A 16,736-nucleotide genomic window follows, 5' to 3' on the forward strand; every position below is an offset into this window, starting at 1 on the left:
ACTTAGAGCTCTCCTCCAGAGAGGCAATTTTAAAATGCAGATTTCTAACGGCACTTCTTACTGAGTGCTCTGCTTGCATGTCTGGTGCAAGTCAAGTCAGCACGGAATCCCCAGACTACAGGTGGCTGTGAGCAGCCAGCCATGTGGGCACTGAGAACTGCACCCAGGCAACAGCAACCCAAACACTGAGTACAGACTCATTTTCCCAGCTTGGAGAAGCAGTGTTTTTTTGTTTGTTTCGCAAAATCTGTCAGCAAAAGCCCCAAGCCCAGCTTTCCCATGTGCCTCTGCAGTAACGAGCACCACTGGGAGCCTGTGACCCCAGCAGTTAAGGGCTGGGCCTCAAAGGAGATGGAAGCAGAGGGGAGTGCAGCAAGGCCTCAGGGTAACCCTGACTGCGAACTACTACTGTGTAACGCCTCTGTAGAGACTGTGGCCAGACAGCTCACTCTACTCCACCCAAGGGACTCTACACTACCCGCTAACGTCACCACACAAGATCATATCTCCTCTGCCTTGTGTCCTTTCCCAATACATCAGCATGGCTCACCCCCACCCAACTCCCTTTAGCTTTTCAGTCAATTAGTTTGTTTTCTTGAGATGTTTTCCTACGTAGTCCTAGATGTTCTAGAACTCCTAGGAACGCCACTGCCCTCCAACACCTGGCACCAGTTTAGTTTTCATTCTTTCAGCAGTACTTCCTGGGCAGCCTGTTTAAAATTACAATCCACATCTCCCCAGATTTTCTGTCACTCTACTCTGGTTTACTTTGTCCTCAACACCTACCAGAATATGATCTAACTCAGTGACTATAGAGATCACTGGCACATGGGGGTGGGGGGTGGGGCGGGAGCAGCGGCAGGGTGCTCACAGCAGAAATGATGCCTTAAGGCTGCCTGCCTAGATCAAGCAGTGGAACCCAACACACTGTCCTTTTCACTTGTCAAAACAAAGTGAGCTGAAGGCCCAGCCAGAGCTCCCCAGGAGACATGTTCTTGGTGCTGTTGCTTTTAAAGTCAACACAAGAGGCAAACCTAAAGAAGAACTGCGGAGCCAAACGGCCTCTTCCCAGCAGACACAGCCTACCATCCTGCGGAGACGTGCTTTTCCGTCACAAACAACACGCTATCCAAGGAGATCTGGCTGTCCCAGCCCTGGGCTAGACCTGGGCCTGACCCTCTGTGGACTCCAGGGAAGTGCTCTTGTCCAGCACCACTGTTCAGCAGGTAGACTGAGGAGTCACTGAGTTTCTAAATCGTTAAAATTCTACACCAAGAAGCCCCAAACCAGAAAGGCCTGGGCCTTCGCAAAGTTCTTCCCAGTGCCTACCACTAAGGTTCTCTAGAAATGTAACCAGGACCACCCCCACCCCCACTGTCACCAGGGACCCCAGGCTAATCTCTAACATGGTTCTTCATATGACGAGCCAGATTAGAAGACCACCTGAAGGTCTTCCCACACATTTTGCATTTGAAGGGCCTCTCTCTAGTGTGAAATCTTTTGTGGCTAATGAGCTGTGAATGTTTGCTAAATGTTTTGCCACAAACGCTGCATCTGTGGTAGTGTCCATTAGCGGGTGCACTCTGGTGCACAACGAAGCTGGGGCTCTTGTCAGAAGGCTTCTCACATGCTCTACGGGGCTGCTTTCCACTTAGTTTTAATTCCTGAATATTTAATCTTAAATTGCGAGAGTTAGATAAGCCAGGCCTGTCCGAATGCAGGCTCCATTCAGACTGCAGTGTTCTGCTGTTTCTTCTCTGGTCAACAGAATGGGCATGGATCCCAACAAAATCTGTGTGGTGCCACTGAGATTGAAAAGCTCTCTCTGTAGCATGCGTCCTCTGGTGATTAACAAGACGATAGTTTCTATCAAAAGATTTTTCACACAAGTTGCACTTGAAGCGTCTCTCTCCAGTGTGTACCCCCTCATGGTCTAAAAGACTTCTTTTGCGTGTGAAGGATTTCCCACATTCTCCACACCAAAAGGGTTTCTGACGACTGAGGGTTTTTGACTCTAAATTTGAAGTCTCTTTCCTTTCATGATATGTGTACCGCCAGGACAAAGAGTGTCCCCTCTCATGTCGAGAGAGATTGGAACTCCATCGGAAGGCTTTCCCACACTCCCTGCACTTATAGGGCTTCTCCCTAGTGTGAACTCTCTGATGAATGAGAAGGAACGACAGGTTGCGGAAGGTTCTGCTACAGTATTTACATTTGTTCAGCTCGTCTGTGTCGTGACCGCTCTGCGGAATGTCAAACGCTGTGTCTTGACTTTTTAGGCCACCTGCAGGTTTTCTTTTCGTAGCATGATGCTTCATATGCAGAATATAAGAAGATCTATAGGTAAATGCTTTCCCGCAAGCACTACACTGGTATGGTTTCTGCCCTGTGTGAATCCTCTGGTGCTCAATGAGTGATTTCTTTTGTGTAAAAGTTTTCCCACAGTTCTGACATGGAAAAGTTTTCTCCACAGTAGAGAGAACCTGAGACTGACTGTGATTCTGCTTTAAGTCTTCTCGATATTTCTCTTGTTTACAGAAGTCTTGTTTATGGTGCATTCTCTTATGACGAGATAAGTTTGACTTCCACCGAAAGGCTTTCTTACACCTGGTGCATCTGTGAGGCTTCTCCTGCGTGTGAAGCCTTTGGTGTTCGCGAGTGTAGGACTTACAGCAGAAGTCCTTCCCGCACTGGCTGCAGTCCTTGCCCTGCTCTGTCCCGCACTGGCTGCGATCCGGCGTGCAGGGGAAGCCTCCTCTGAACTGCCTGGATTCCACTTTCTGTTTAGTGTGGGTTTTCTCGTGCAGACGGTAGGCTGACCGACGCTGGAAAGCTTTCTGACAAAAACTACATTTATACGGCTTCACTCCGGTGTGAATTTTCTCATGGCGCACACAGTTTGAGCGCCACCTGAAGGCTTTCTCACACACTCTGCATTTAAACAGTTTCTCCTGACTATAATACATCTGACGACAGTCAAGATGGGAGCTCTGACTGAAGGCCTTCCCATATGTGTCCTTTCCACTCTCTTTCAGTCCAGCACTCTCATATACACCAAGCCCCTCAACTATGTCTCTGAGCCCTTCCCCGTATGTCTTGTTATAATGGTGTGATCTTTTTCTGAAGCTTCTGTCATGGCCATGTTTAAAGGCCAGCATTTTCCTAGGCACACTCACATACTTAACATGTCTTACATCAAGAGCATTACTGCTCTCCAGTACCCCAGGTTCTCCTCCTGGCCTGTGACTAATGTCGGTTCCTTCCTTCATCTCTCTCACTTGTACAGGGCCTCCACAGAGCTTCTGTTCAAAAGATTCTTTGAGCCCTGTTCCCTCAGAAACACTTGTCTTGAGACACACTGACGGCACAGCAAAGGTCTCTGTGGATTCTGAAGGGTCCCGTTTCAAGATGAACTTGCTTGGCTTAATTTGGAGTGCACCTTCTGGAATAAAGCAAACACACACACAAATGTACTTTCCCTCCATGTTTGAAACTGGAAAAGGCAACGATGAACTACAAAATAAAATTCTTGGTAGCAAGAATCTTGCCAGACTGTCATTACCTTTTTACAAAACAGTCAAGGATAAGACAAAGTCAACAAAGAGTGTCCACGTGACAGGAAAGGGAAAAACAAGGCCCAGATACAACAGTAGAGGGACACGGAAACTGAATCTATATGGTGCAGGGAAAAGAGCTAAGGAAGAATATTCATAGCAAGACAGCAGAGGAAAAAACCATGGCACAGGAGCACCACACTCAAAGCATGGCGCTCCAAGGAGGGACTGGCTGAAAGAGCAGGTGTACCAAGCTCATCATAGGAAAGAGAATCAAACAGTGAAAAAGAACAGAATGGAATGGAAGCCCCAAAGACTAAGCTGGATGGATACAGGTAATGCAGGTTAGCTCAGGCACACAGGAGCACAGCAACTGCGTGGAGAAGAGGACAGGCCTATGATGAGCAGGGACTGACATAAGACGGCAGGGCGGGGCAAGGCTGGAAAGAAATGGCCTACATAGGCCAAGCAGGAGGGAGGGGCCCGGAGCTAAGGACAAAGAGCAAATGTAAGAGGGCAGGACGAGGTGGGTTTCATAGAGCTCACCTTCCAGGGTAGCATCTGAGTCCCTCTTAAGCCGGACTGTGCAGACATTCACGCCCCACGGCTTCCTTGCTTCCAGCCAGGAGATGAGAGCAGGTTTGGGAGGTGACCTCCCTGCAGAAAAGAAGGACTGGAATGTGAAAGACAGGCCACACAGACCTGCTCCCTAGGACCTAACGTCCTGGTAGAGAACAGAGAAGGCCAAAAGGACAACTGGGGAGGCTGGAACAGGGAGGGCTGCACAGCCATTCCTGACAGGCCTAAGCCAGCGGCTCTCAAGCTTCCTAACACTGCAGTTCTTTACACAGTTCCTCATGTCATAGTGACCCTCACTGCTGTTTCATCATCGGAATCCTGGCTATTCCTCCAAAGGATCTGGCTCGGTTCCCACATGCCAGCTCACAGCCATCTGTGACTCAAGGTCCAAGGCATCGGCTGCCTTTTTCTGACCTCCACAAACATTCTAGTCTATGTTGGCACAATGTCCTTGTGGACTGTGTACAGTTCACCCTTGTTCATTCAAATGCTGATTTCTCCATCCTACTCTCAGGATCAGTCCAGACCCTGCATTGTGATGTTTATTCTAAGTATCTCCAGTTTCAAGTTTGTGTAACATGTCTCATTTGTTCTCTGTACTGTCAATAAAAACAAACTAGTCAATGCTGAGCACTAACAGAGACTAGGGTGGGGCACTCTGGTTGAGTGAGTGGGAGGAGAAAGAGAAGGAGGAGAGGATGGGCCATGAGGAGAGACTGGGAAACATCAGGAGAAATACACCTGGCCTAGGAGATGATTTGAAAGCAAGTACAATGTGGGAAATCTGAATGGAAAGAAACTATACTAGCACGGAGGTTTAGGATGGAGTAATTACTGCCCAGCATTGTGCTGTAGGCTAATTAAATACATCCTGATCTCTCTGTGTGGTTATTTGGATATAAAGCTGGTTAAAGGAGTAACCACTAACTTCACTAAAACAATAATTCAATATTAAATATTAATAATCCTTTAACACAGTGCACAGACATATATGTAGGCAAAATGCCCATACACTTAAAGTAAAATATCTAAAACATCAATAACAATAATCGATACTCGTCAGAGGTAAGAAGCATGACTACTCAACTGGCTATATCAATTAGAAATATCAGTATGTGGGCTGCAGAGATGGCTCGGTGGTTAAGAGCATTGACTGCTCTTACAGAGGACCTGAGTTCAATTCCCAGCACCCACATGGTGGCTGACAGCCATCTACAGTGTGTTCTGACTCATATATATATATATATGAAGAATATTTATATTGTTGTTGTTGTTAGATGAATGTCTAACAACGTAGACCTTGAGGCAGCCTTAGTCTTTTCAATAACCCACATGACAGACATCACCATCTCTATGATTCAAGAGGGAGAGGCTAGTGACAGATTAAGTAATACGGTTGGTGGTTACAAAGCCAAAATCTAAGGCAAGGCCCCTTTCTACACATTTAAAAAACAAGGGCCGGTGAACATGGCTCAGTAGGTCAAGGCACCTACAGCCAAGCCTAGCCGGAGTTTGATTCGTAGGCTCTACATGGCAGCGCAGAGACCACTCTCGCCTGCTCTTCTCTGACACATGAGCCGTATCATACAAGCACCTACATGCATCCAATCCATGCACACAAATGAGTTTTGTTTTTGTTTTTGTTTTTATGGTTTTTTGAGACAGGGTTTCTCTGTGTAGCCTTGTCTGTCCTGGACTCACTTTGTAGGCCTGCCTCTGCCTCCCAAGTGCTGGGATTAAAGGCGCGCACCACCACGCCCGGCTCAAATGAGTATTTTTTTAAGAGTAAAAAAAGAAAAAGGCAAAAGTGGAGGCAGCCAGGGATGCTGAAGACTCACCCACAGAAGCGACATTCCTGTAGTTCTCCAGCATGACATCCCGGTAAACATTGCGCTGAGACGAGTCCAGACACCCCCACTCTTCCTGAGAGAAGGTCACCTCCACATCGTGGAAAGTCAAAGCTTCCTGAAAACAGCAAAACACTGACATGGAGCTAATCCACAGCCCTTAGCTGTCAGGAGGGTCACGGGCCTGACGGAGTTGACACTGGAAACATTTGACAAAGGTAAAAGACCATCACCCTGCAGGGAACTGTGACAAGCCAGGGCGAAGAGAGGTGCACTATGCACTAAGGCAGCAGTGCGTCAGACACCAGGGAAGACCCAAAGCCCTCGGGCCCGCCTACACTGCGCCCCCAAGGCTGTTACCTGGTAGCCTGTGCCCTCTTCTGTCTGGAAACAGGCAGGCACTGAGGCAGCGGGGGAGCCTGAAGGAGAGAAGAGGCATGAGAGAGGCACCCAGCTCTGGACACCCGTGAGGCCTACTCTCCTAGAGAACTTCTGGACCTACAAGGAGGCAGACTGCTATTCACGATTCACACTATGTCCGCAGTGTCTGTGGGGACCAGGAAAGAAAGAGTGGAATAGAAGCCACCAGACATAAATCACAGGAGCCATCAAGACAACATGGAGCTAGGCCACAAAAGGTGCTTATGAGAGAACAGATGGTAACACAGGAGGCATGTCACAGAGCTAGGGATGAGGCAGGGAGTACCAGCTTGCTCAGCCAGGACGTCACAAACTTCTAGTCCATGTGGAGGCTGCTCGTGGTCGTCCAGAGCAGAGCTGTTCTTGAGACGTGAAGCAGGGGACCATGTCTGTGCAGGCTGCAGAGCCCCGGTGCCTATCCAATGCACATCTGGATTCTGAGCAAGGCTTGGGTCCTAGCAAGAAGAAAATGTTATAAGAACATTCCCACAGGAATGAGAAAGCAAACTTGGAGAATGCTACATGGCTGATCTGTAAAGAGGTGGGCGACCAGGTCCTTTAATCACTTCCTGGCAGAAGGGACCCAGAGAGGAAGGCGATGGAGCAGCTTTCATGCCTTGGCCTCTCTACCGAGGAGAGTGGACAGGCTCCCACCTCACATAGAACGCACCTGGCAAGTCAGTCGTAGCAACCCTCTCATGCCCCAGTGAAACCTTCCGCGTCTACACTAGTGGACTCCTGGTCTAAAGGTGAGAAATGAAAGGAAGCAAAACGAACAACAGTTCACAGTGGATCCAGATGAGCACGCTGATGTGAGCAATGGCCTCAGGGAAAGCAGGCTGACGTGAGCAATGGCCTCAGGGAAAGCACACTGAAGTGTGCAATAGCCTCAGGGAAAAGCATAGTGAAGTGTGCAATGGCCTCAGGGAAGCTGGCTTTCAAACTGTAAACCTGACAGGACAGCATCACCACTAGAGAGACAATATTAACCTGAAGGGTCAGCAAGAAACAAAGCAAAAGAGAACTTTCCTCCTCTGTTCATCCAGCCGAGGGCAGGAGGGAGGGCAGGAGGGAGGGCAGGGCCCTGGGGCCACAGGCAGCTCAGCCCTGGATGTAGAGGGAGTACACAGGACTGCAGGTAGTGAGCTCAGAGGCGCATGCAAGCCTTTGACTGAAGCCACTAGGCTACCACAGACTGAACCTTTACATCTAACCCCAAGCCATAACTAAGACACCCTCTTGTAAATGTTCTATCTTATGTCATTTAATAAATTACTATCAGTCCCTGTGAATATCCTATTGTTTTGGTAAAAAATGATAAATATATTTTTATATTTTTAAAAAGACAATTTTTTTCTTTAATATGCATTACTTATGTTGATTTATTACTGCTTACCACCGACAGACTGAGCAAATGTTACTCAATTTAATTTTTGTAATAAATTTGAGGAATAAACCAGAAATATTAGTAATTAAGCATATAGGCTGTTTTATATAAATAAATGTTGAAAGCATAAAAAATGGTAAATGCTTTTTGAAAAAACTCAAAAGATGCCAGATGTGATGGCATGCACATTTAGCCCCCGCACTTGGGAAGTAGGTGGATCTCTGTAGGTTCAAGGCCAGACTGGTCTACAAAGTGAGTACCAGGAGAGCCAGGCAGAGAAACCCTGTCTCAAAAATAAAAGACAAACAAACAAAAATAAAACCTCAAAAGGCAAAGGAACAGTTTCCTGTGTCCAAAAGGAATAAAAATGCAGAAAACAGCCCGACACCACTCTATTGACAGGCCTGGGACACACTCAGTTCCCTCCCCCCCTTCTCTCTCTCTGTGTGTGTGTGTGTGTGTGTGTTTTAGACAGGGTTTCTGTGCAGCCTTAGCTGGGACACACTCAGTTCCCTCCCCCCCTTCTGTGTGTGTGTGTGTGTGTGTGTGTGTGTGTGTGTGTGTGTTTTAGACAGGGTTTCTGTGCAGCCTTAGCTGTCCTGGACTCACTTTGTAGACCAGGCTGATATTTTTTTTTTCCTGTTTCTCTATACTGAGTCAGGACTTGATACATGTCAAAGCATTCAAACAGTTACTGAACAAACCCTCATAATTACATCCGTTTTGCCTTTCTTTCTCAATAAACTCAGCTCCTGAAAGGTTAACTATGGTGACTCCATTTTAGTACCTCAGATAAGACTTGTCTTACTGAGCAAAGTGCCAGTAACTAAAACAATTCCATAAAGAGACACAAGTCAAGGGTATAGGCCCACATAATTAAATGTTTAGTCTCCAGGGCATGACACCGTTTGAAAGGATAAAAAGGACTAGGAGATGTGGCCTTGTTAGAGGAGGTGTGCGGCTGGGGGTGGGCTCTGAGGTTTCAAAAGCGCACAGTAGGCAGGGCCTCTCTCTGCCGATGATCAAGGTTATAGCTCTCAGCTACTGCTCCAGCACCTGCTCACATGGCCAGGGTGTTAATGAAGTAAACTTCTGAAATTGTAAACAAGCCTCCAATTAAGTACTTGCCTTTATAACGCTGCCTTGGATAAGGTGTCTCCTCACAGAACTAGAACACTGACTATGACTACATAGGCTCTTTGCAAAAATGAGCAAACCACCATTTTTGCTAGTTGCATATTTTGGCTTTCGTAATTATCTGCTTAGCTTACAGCTTTGAAAAAGATACTCTGAGGATTTTCCAGCCAGGATGTGGTTTTCTTGCTTAAATACAAAGCCTAAGGAAGGCTTGGGACTATACTTGGGTCCCCAATACCCAGACGTAGTCACCAGCCAGCTGAAATAAAGACTTTCAACTGGCGCACAGACTGTATCTGAGAGGTCTTCCCTGGGAAGAGGCCGACACAGTGTCTCTAAGCCTAGTAAAGCTGCAGCTGTAGAACAAAGCTGAAAATCGAGGTCTTCCAACTTCCCCGGCCAAGGTGCTCCCACACCGTGTTCAAACCCTCTGAGAAGGCAGCATGGTGCTCCCACACTGCCCCTGGTGCTCTTCCATGCAGTGCTCAGGAACCTGGCCCTTCAGCTCCCTCCTGCTCCTACCACTCTACAAGGCCACGGTCAGCATCAAGCAGAATCAGATCATATGGGGAGATGGACAGAAACCACTGCATCCATAAGCGAATTCTATGACTAATCAATGCCTGCTCACTGCATTCTTCACGTATAAAGTGGAAAGAGGACCTTGCTAAAGGGGGCATGATCAGAGTCCAGTGTTCAGATGGTCAAGTATCTAGAGAATTCCCAAGGGGAGAGCCCCTACATTTCTCAAGCGCACAGTTCAAAGGACCAGCTCACTCACAGAAAGGCAGCAGGACGGACTGTGAGCCACCTACCATCAGTGGTGCTCCATCAAGATCCCTCTGCAGCTCTTCCAGCAGGGCCACAACCTCCAAGCCGCTCTCAGGGCCGTGGAGCTGCACCCACGTGCGGAGCTCCCCCGGCAGGATGCTCAGGAACTGCTCCAGCACCAGCAGCTCCAGCATCTGGGCTTTGGAAAGAACATCTGGCCTCATCCACCAGCGGCAGAGCTCCTCAAGTCGCCTCAGGGTTTCTAGGGGCCCAGAAGACTCGTGGTAGCGAAGCTGCCTGAAGAGTTGGCGGAACAGCTCCTGGCCAGGGCGGTTAAGTGTCTGTGGCCTGGCAGTCTGCACTGGAATATAGCCGCCATCCTCCTCCTCCTCTTCCTTCTTTACCTTACGAAGGTGCCTTTGTTCACTTGCAGCCTGAGCTGGGCGGGCAGGGTACCACCTACGCGGAAGCATCATTCCTGCCCAGAGTCACCCAGATGAGCGCAGAGTCTGCTGCTCTCACTGAGTCACGGCTCTGTCCTGGGAGTATCTTCTCAGCACTGCACAGTGTCGTTTGCTGATCATCAGAAGTCACTGGGAAGAGAGGAAACGACCAACATGCCTACACCTGCGACTAAAAAGAAAACACATTCTCACAGTATTTCTGTGTTTTATAAACAGTGTCCACCGCACAGGATGGAGTGCTGTCCGGCAGCTGGTTATCACTGGGATGTGTGAGAGACGTGTGCAGGAGCACAGGCGCAGAGAGACTGAGACCTAGGGTGGTAAGCTAGCAAAGTGTCCCTGAATGCACGAAGACATGCATAGGGCTAGAAAACACAAGCAGCTGATAACAAAGGCCAAGGAAGTAGACACAGCTCACTACGTTCATGTATTGGGAGACACAGCATGAAAGCTATCAATTCTCACCACATTGATGTTTACTGTACTTCCCACCAAAATATCAAGACGATGAGAGGGAGGGAGGGAGGGACGGACGGAGGGAGGGAGGAAGGAAGTGAGGGAGGGAAGAAGCTGGGGATGTGACTCAGTGGTAGACCAACTGCACATACAAGTCCCCGGAACCACAGGAAGAAAAGAGAAAAGATGCTTGGCAGGAAAAGAGCTACGTAAAGACAACAATACAATTTATATAGAAAGGCAAAGGGGATAAGCTAAAGAATACTTTGAACACTAAAGTGAAAGACACAGGCACACGTGAGTTGATTACATTTTTGTTTGTGTGTCTTGATGTTTAGGTGTCACAACATGCACGCAGAGGTCAGGGGTCAACTTACTGGCGTCTATTCTTTCTGAGCCTGTGGGTTAGGACTAAGCTCAAGTGCCTTTACAACTGCTTAACCATCTTGTAAGCGCAGTCTACTTGATTTCAAGACTTACAGCTACACAGATAGCTTCAGAAGTCAAGTCAATGTGGATTGATGGAAAACAGACATATAGATTAAGGAGGCAGACCCAGGTGGTGGTGGCACACGCCTTTAATCCCAGCAGTGGACAGAGGAAATCAGTGACAGACAGAATGCCAGACTCAAGCAGGTCAGGAGCAGCTAGCTTAGGAGGTAACAGCACCTGCCTCACGGCAACCTGAGTTCCATGCCCACAACCCACATAAGAAGTCAGCCTAGCGGTGGCACACGCCTGTAATCCCAGCACTCGGGAGGCAGAGGCGGCAGATCTCTGAGTTCGAGGCCAGCCTGGTCTACAAAGTGAGTCCAGGACAGCCAAGGCTACACAGAGAAACCCTGTCTCAAAAAGCCAAAAGATAAAATTAGTGAAATTTGACAAATGCCAGTAGCAAGGAGACACCAACCTTATTTAAGCACAAGAAAATACCAGATAGAGGAACATTCCAAAACTGCAAATGGCAAAGTACTTCAAAAACAGGTCAAGCTGTTAGGGACTGGAGAAGTGGCTCGGTGGTTAAGAGCACTGTCTGCTCCATCCAGAGAACCCCATTCAATTCTCTGTTCCTGCCTGGCAGCTCGTAACTGTCCATAACCCCAGCCCTATGGGATCTGACACCCTCCTCTGGCTTTCAAAGGCACCAGGCACAGCTGATGTATAGACACACATGGAGACAAAACATTTACACACTAAAATAAAACTAAAAAGAATCTTGTCAAGGTCTTTTTTTTTTTTTTTTTAAAGATTTATGTATTTATTATTATGTACACCAGCAGGCCAGAAGAGCTCCTCAGATCTCATTATAGATGGTTGTGAGACACCATATGGTTGCTAGGAACTGAACTCAGGGCCTCCGGAAGAGCAGTCAGTGTTCTTAACCCCTGAGCCATCTCTCAAGCCCATTGTCAAAGCCTTAATGGTATGCCTATGCTTGGAAGTGACCAGAACTTCATAGGAAAGTGAATCAAGCAGGAAAGGCCTACAGGATGCCCACTGGTAAAGTCTGGTGTCAAGGCTGCCCTTCAGTTGAACTTCAGTTCAATTACTGGAACCAACACAGCAGCAAGAGACACTCACAAAAGCTGGACATGGTGTCACACGCTTTTAATCCCAGCACTCGGCAGGCAGAGGCAGGCGGATCTCTGAGTTCGAGGCCAGCCTGGTCGACAAAGCGAGTCCAGGACAGCCAAGGCTACACAGAGAGACCCTATCTCGAAAAACCGAACAACAACAAAAAGGACATTCACAATGTCTTCTGATCCCTACACGGTCACTGCCACACGCACACATATACACTCATATAAAAGTAAGATGTACGGCCAGGGTGGTGACACACTCAAGAAGCAGAAACAGGTGGACTTCGATGAGCTCCAGCCAGCAGGTACGTCAGTGAAATTCTCCACCTGGAAGAGTGGCTTCTTCATGGTTAGGGCTAACAAAGCCAAAAAAAATCACAATTGCATCACACCAGGGCAGAACAAGTGGCATCAGTTTCAAAGTTTCTATAACACAGCTTTCCAAAACTTAGTTAATTAGAACAATGGACTTTTTGGAGTTGTTGTCTGGTCAGCCCTACTGGGGAGCAGTGAAGTGAAGCTCACAAAATGGAGTCAGCAAAAGCTAAGTGGGGATTCCCCCACCCCCAACACTCATCAGGTTATTTCCTTCTTTTTATTATTTTACTGTCAAACAACTCCAACATCACAAAATGCTTAAAAAGTACTACTTCCTAGATACTAGAAGCCATGTAAAATTTGAGGTTCGGATGGCACGGGCAGTGGTGGCACACGCACTCAGGAGGCAAAGGCAGGTGGATCTGAGTTCGAGGCCAGCCTGGTCTACTGAGAAACTGAAAAAATTATAAAATATAAGATGCTTGTTTGCTTGCCTAGAACGGAAACTTCTGACTCCAGAGGCTTCCTTCTCCCAGTTCTCAGAACTGCTAACCTCAAGAGTTCCACCCTAGTTCCCAGAATAGTTACATGCAAGCTTCCAAATATCAGACGTCCCCATACGGTTTCCAGTAACCGCTCTAGGGACCCACACCCAAGTCCCCACAAGAGGTCTCTCAACGCCAGATGTCCTACTGTCCATATGGTCTAACTTGACAAGCAACCCCGCCTGCTTTGCGGTTTTTGCCTTTAAAACTAGCCTGTAACAGCTACTCGGGGTCCTTCACCTCCCGAGTGCTGAGGGACCCTGACACATCGACAATGGGACTTCTGATGTCTCAGTAATAAATTTTACCTATACCTCCAGCCTGTGTGACTTGAGGGGTCTCTCCAGGCGACCCCCTTCCCCAATTGGACGCCAAGGTCCAACACTACAAAGTGACTTCCAGGAGAGCCAGGGCTACACAGAGAAAGCCTGTCTCGAAAATATAAAAACAAATGAGGCTAGGACTGTGAGCATTTTTCAGTTTACATTATCAAAGCTTAATTTCAAACGCGCCTTTTCGGCTTAGAAATTATTTCTATCATTTATACTTTAAAGTTTTGAGAGAAAGGCTCATTAAATTGCAACGTCCCGGTCTTCCTGCCTCTGCCTCCTCAGTGACGGGAACTACAGGCTGGAGTCACCACACCAAGAGGTTTCAAGCATTTACCTCACAACCGGAGAACGAGCTTTTTTTTTTTTTTTTTTTTTTTTTTTTTTTTTTTTTTTTAAGGTAACAGCATAACCGACCCACACAATTAAACGTGCACGGGCGTGTGGAATGTCTGTCAGGAAGTTAGGACGCCTAGAGCCATAATGGCGGACACCGAGCTTTCAGGGCCCGCGAGAAATGGAGGCTCCTGCACAGCACCGCGCCCACCATCCCCGCGTCCCGGAGAAGGCCCGGGGCGTCCCGCGGGCTCGGGACACCGCGGCTGTCCCGCCGGCAGCGCGCTCGCCCGGCCGCTCACCACTGACTCAGGAGCCCTCGTCGTTCCCAGCAGGACGGCCTCGGGACCCGCAGAGCTATTTCCCTGCCCGCCCCCGCCCCCGCCCCGTGGCCGCTCTAGCACAGCGGAAGCATAACTTCCGGGGCCTCTCTAGGAAAACCGGAGGAGTGCCATCTCAGCTGCTCTCCGCCCGGATTCGGCCCTGGCGCCCTCTGATGGCTGAGCTCTCGGGTCTCTCCAGGCGATGTGCTGCAAACTACGTGTTGGCGTGCGTTCCACGCGCTGCTGCCCTCTGTGTCGGGAGAAAAGGAGAACATTGTCAGGGAGATGGGTGTTGAGGAGCTCTTTCCTCCCTGTGTGTTGAGTAAAGAGTAAACTACCTGGCAACCCCTCGTGCAGACTCTGAAGGGCACTAACAGGCCCAGGCACGGCAAACATGGCTCCGGAAGGTCTTGACTGCCTCCTCTCGCCCTAGCTAACCCGTTACATTCCCTTATGAGAAACTTCCACCATCCTAAAGCTAGCCAGCAAGCTCTGTTCGTTTACTTGGCCGCTTTCTTATGCCAGACTCATTGGTGAGGCTCATCGCCAAGGTCCAAGCCCAGCAATCTGGAAAACTCACCATCTGGGTCTTTCTGATTAACGTGCCAGTCAGCCTAGTGTTATGCAGTCCAACACCACGTGTTCTTGGTTTTTTGTTTTGTTTTAGGTTTTCCGAGACAGGGTTTCTCGGTGTAACCATCCTGGCTGTCCTGGACTCCCTTTTGTAGACCAGGCTGGCCTCAAACTCATATCGATCTTCCTGCCTGTGCCTCCCAAGTGCTGGGATTAAAGGCGTGCACCCCCACACCCGGCTGTACCAAATGTTCTTTTTTTGTTTGTTTGTTTATTTGTTTTCGAGACGGGTGTCTCTGTGTAGCCTTGGCCATCCTGGACTCTGTAGACCAGGCTGGCCTTGAACTCACAGCAATCCGCCTGCCTCTGCCTCCCGAGTGCTGGGATTAAAGGCGTGTGCCACCACGCCCGGCTGTACCAAATGTTCTTAACCAGAGCAACTTTATTGATTTGAGCAGCAAGACTTGATACTTCTAAGTGTTGCAGCTCTGCTCTGGGGAAAGTGTTACGTTCCACAAAGTAGCAAACCTCACAGAAGAGATTTATCATTTATCTGGAGGGAGGAATCCAGGAGCTGCCGCCTCTGCTCTAGAAGCAGCAGCAGCAAATTGAAAAGCAGGCAGGGTTTCTTAAGGGGCAGCGATTTCTAGGATGAAGATTGGTGGAATTTCAAGAGCTCAGCTTGGGAATTCAGGGTCTGGTAGGTTTTCCTGCTTAGGGAGTAATAGGGTTTTCTCAGTCCCTCCGTGAGTCAGGACAGGAAGACTGAAGAGATAGAAAAGTTGTTTTTCAACCCTGGCCACTCAGCACTTTCCTAGATGGCCTCAGGGCTGTTCTATACTTTTCGAGAAAAACCACACCCTCATGCCTGCCCCACCACCCGACAGCACATGATGCCCCAAGCTGAGCTCTTGCTCCCTCAGGGATAAGTAACTAGTAACCAGTCATTTTAAAGGGCATCCTTAAGAACCAATCATGGTCCAACAACTCTACTTAATTCTGCATCTGTATGGGTATAAAAGACCCAAGCTTTGCTCATTCGGGGGTCTCCAGCTCAATAGAACTTGGTAGGTCCCGCCATGACAGATCAATAAACCATCCCCTGCTATTTGCATTGGACTGGACTCTGATTGGGCCCCTGGAAGTAGGACCTAGCCTCCCGGGTCTTACAAGACCTCCCCAGGCTCAGGCAGCTTTGGCTGAGCCACCTTCCCCTTGGAGTGGCTTCAGAAGGCTGGAGAGGGGTTAGAAAAAGGGGCGACATTATCATAAGAGTGCTTCCTGCTGACTGGGGGGTCAGGGTCCCTGAGCAAGTCTGATAATGACTGTCAGGGCATCATTCCGTGCTTCAGGCTTCTGGCTCCAAAGCTAGGGGCTGGTCTTCCTGTAATAGGGACCTGATTAAAAGCCTGGTTAGAGGGCTGGAGAAGCTGCTCCAGGGTTCAATTCCCAGCGCCTACATGGCAGCTCACAACTATCTATATCTCCAAGATCTGATACCCACACAGACATACATGCCGGCAAAACATCACTTCCGTAAATAGACTTTTAAAAAGGTAAAAGTCTGGTTAGAAATCTTTTGGGTTTGTTGTTGAAGAATCTGAACAGGAAGTTTATGAGGCAAGGTGTGATTAGTAGGATAAAGAAAGGAAGGAGAAGGGCAGTGAAGGAGGGTAGGATCCCGTCCGTATTGGCTGTCCACCATGCGCTGACCAGAGGCACCGAGCTGCTCCTTCTGTCTTTGGAGATCCGCCTGGAGTCGTTAGATCTTGTCTTTTACTACACCTGACTGGTAAAGATAAGAGCTGCATTCCAGAGGCCTGGCATAGTGACACACTCCTTTACTCCCAACACTCACTTGGGAGGCAGAGGTGGGCAAATCAATGTGAGTTCGAGGCCAGCCTGGTCTACAAGGTGAGCCCAGGACAGCCAAGGCTACACAGAAAAACCCTGTCTCAAAAAACAACCAACCAAAAAAAAAAAATTGCATTCCTCCTCAAGGAAGAGACAAAGGCCACCTCTCTCTGCTGGAGCCCAGCAACATGAGACATGCCTGGACATACCTAGGCCTTGCTACCTAACATGCACTGGTGAGTAGTGATTGGCAGCGGAGCCTA

The 16,736-nt window shown here is 48.5% G+C and overlaps 1 protein-coding gene across 1 annotated transcript; it reads right to left on the reverse strand.

Moving 5' to 3' along the window:
- Window positions 1-1,183: 1,183 nt before the first annotated feature.
- Window positions 1,184-10,305, reverse strand: Znf445 (zinc finger protein 445). The gene is made up of 6 exons (XM_051140146.1): window positions 9,740-10,305; window positions 6,687-6,855; window positions 6,341-6,399; window positions 5,972-6,098; window positions 4,101-4,211; window positions 1,184-3,442 (listed from the first exon to the last, which is right to left on the reverse strand). The coding sequence occupies exons 1-6, from the start codon at window positions 10,169-10,171 to the stop codon at window positions 1,395-1,397; spliced, it is 2,946 nt and encodes a 981-aa protein (XP_050996103.1). The 5' UTR covers window positions 10,172-10,305; the 3' UTR covers window positions 1,184-1,394.
- Window positions 10,306-16,736: the final 6,431 nt, after the last annotated feature.

Source organism: Acomys russatus, chromosome 32 (assembly GCF_903995435.1).
Source record: "Acomys russatus chromosome 32, mAcoRus1.1, whole genome shotgun sequence".
Taxonomy (NCBI): Eukaryota; Metazoa; Chordata; class Mammalia; order Rodentia; family Muridae; genus Acomys; species Acomys russatus.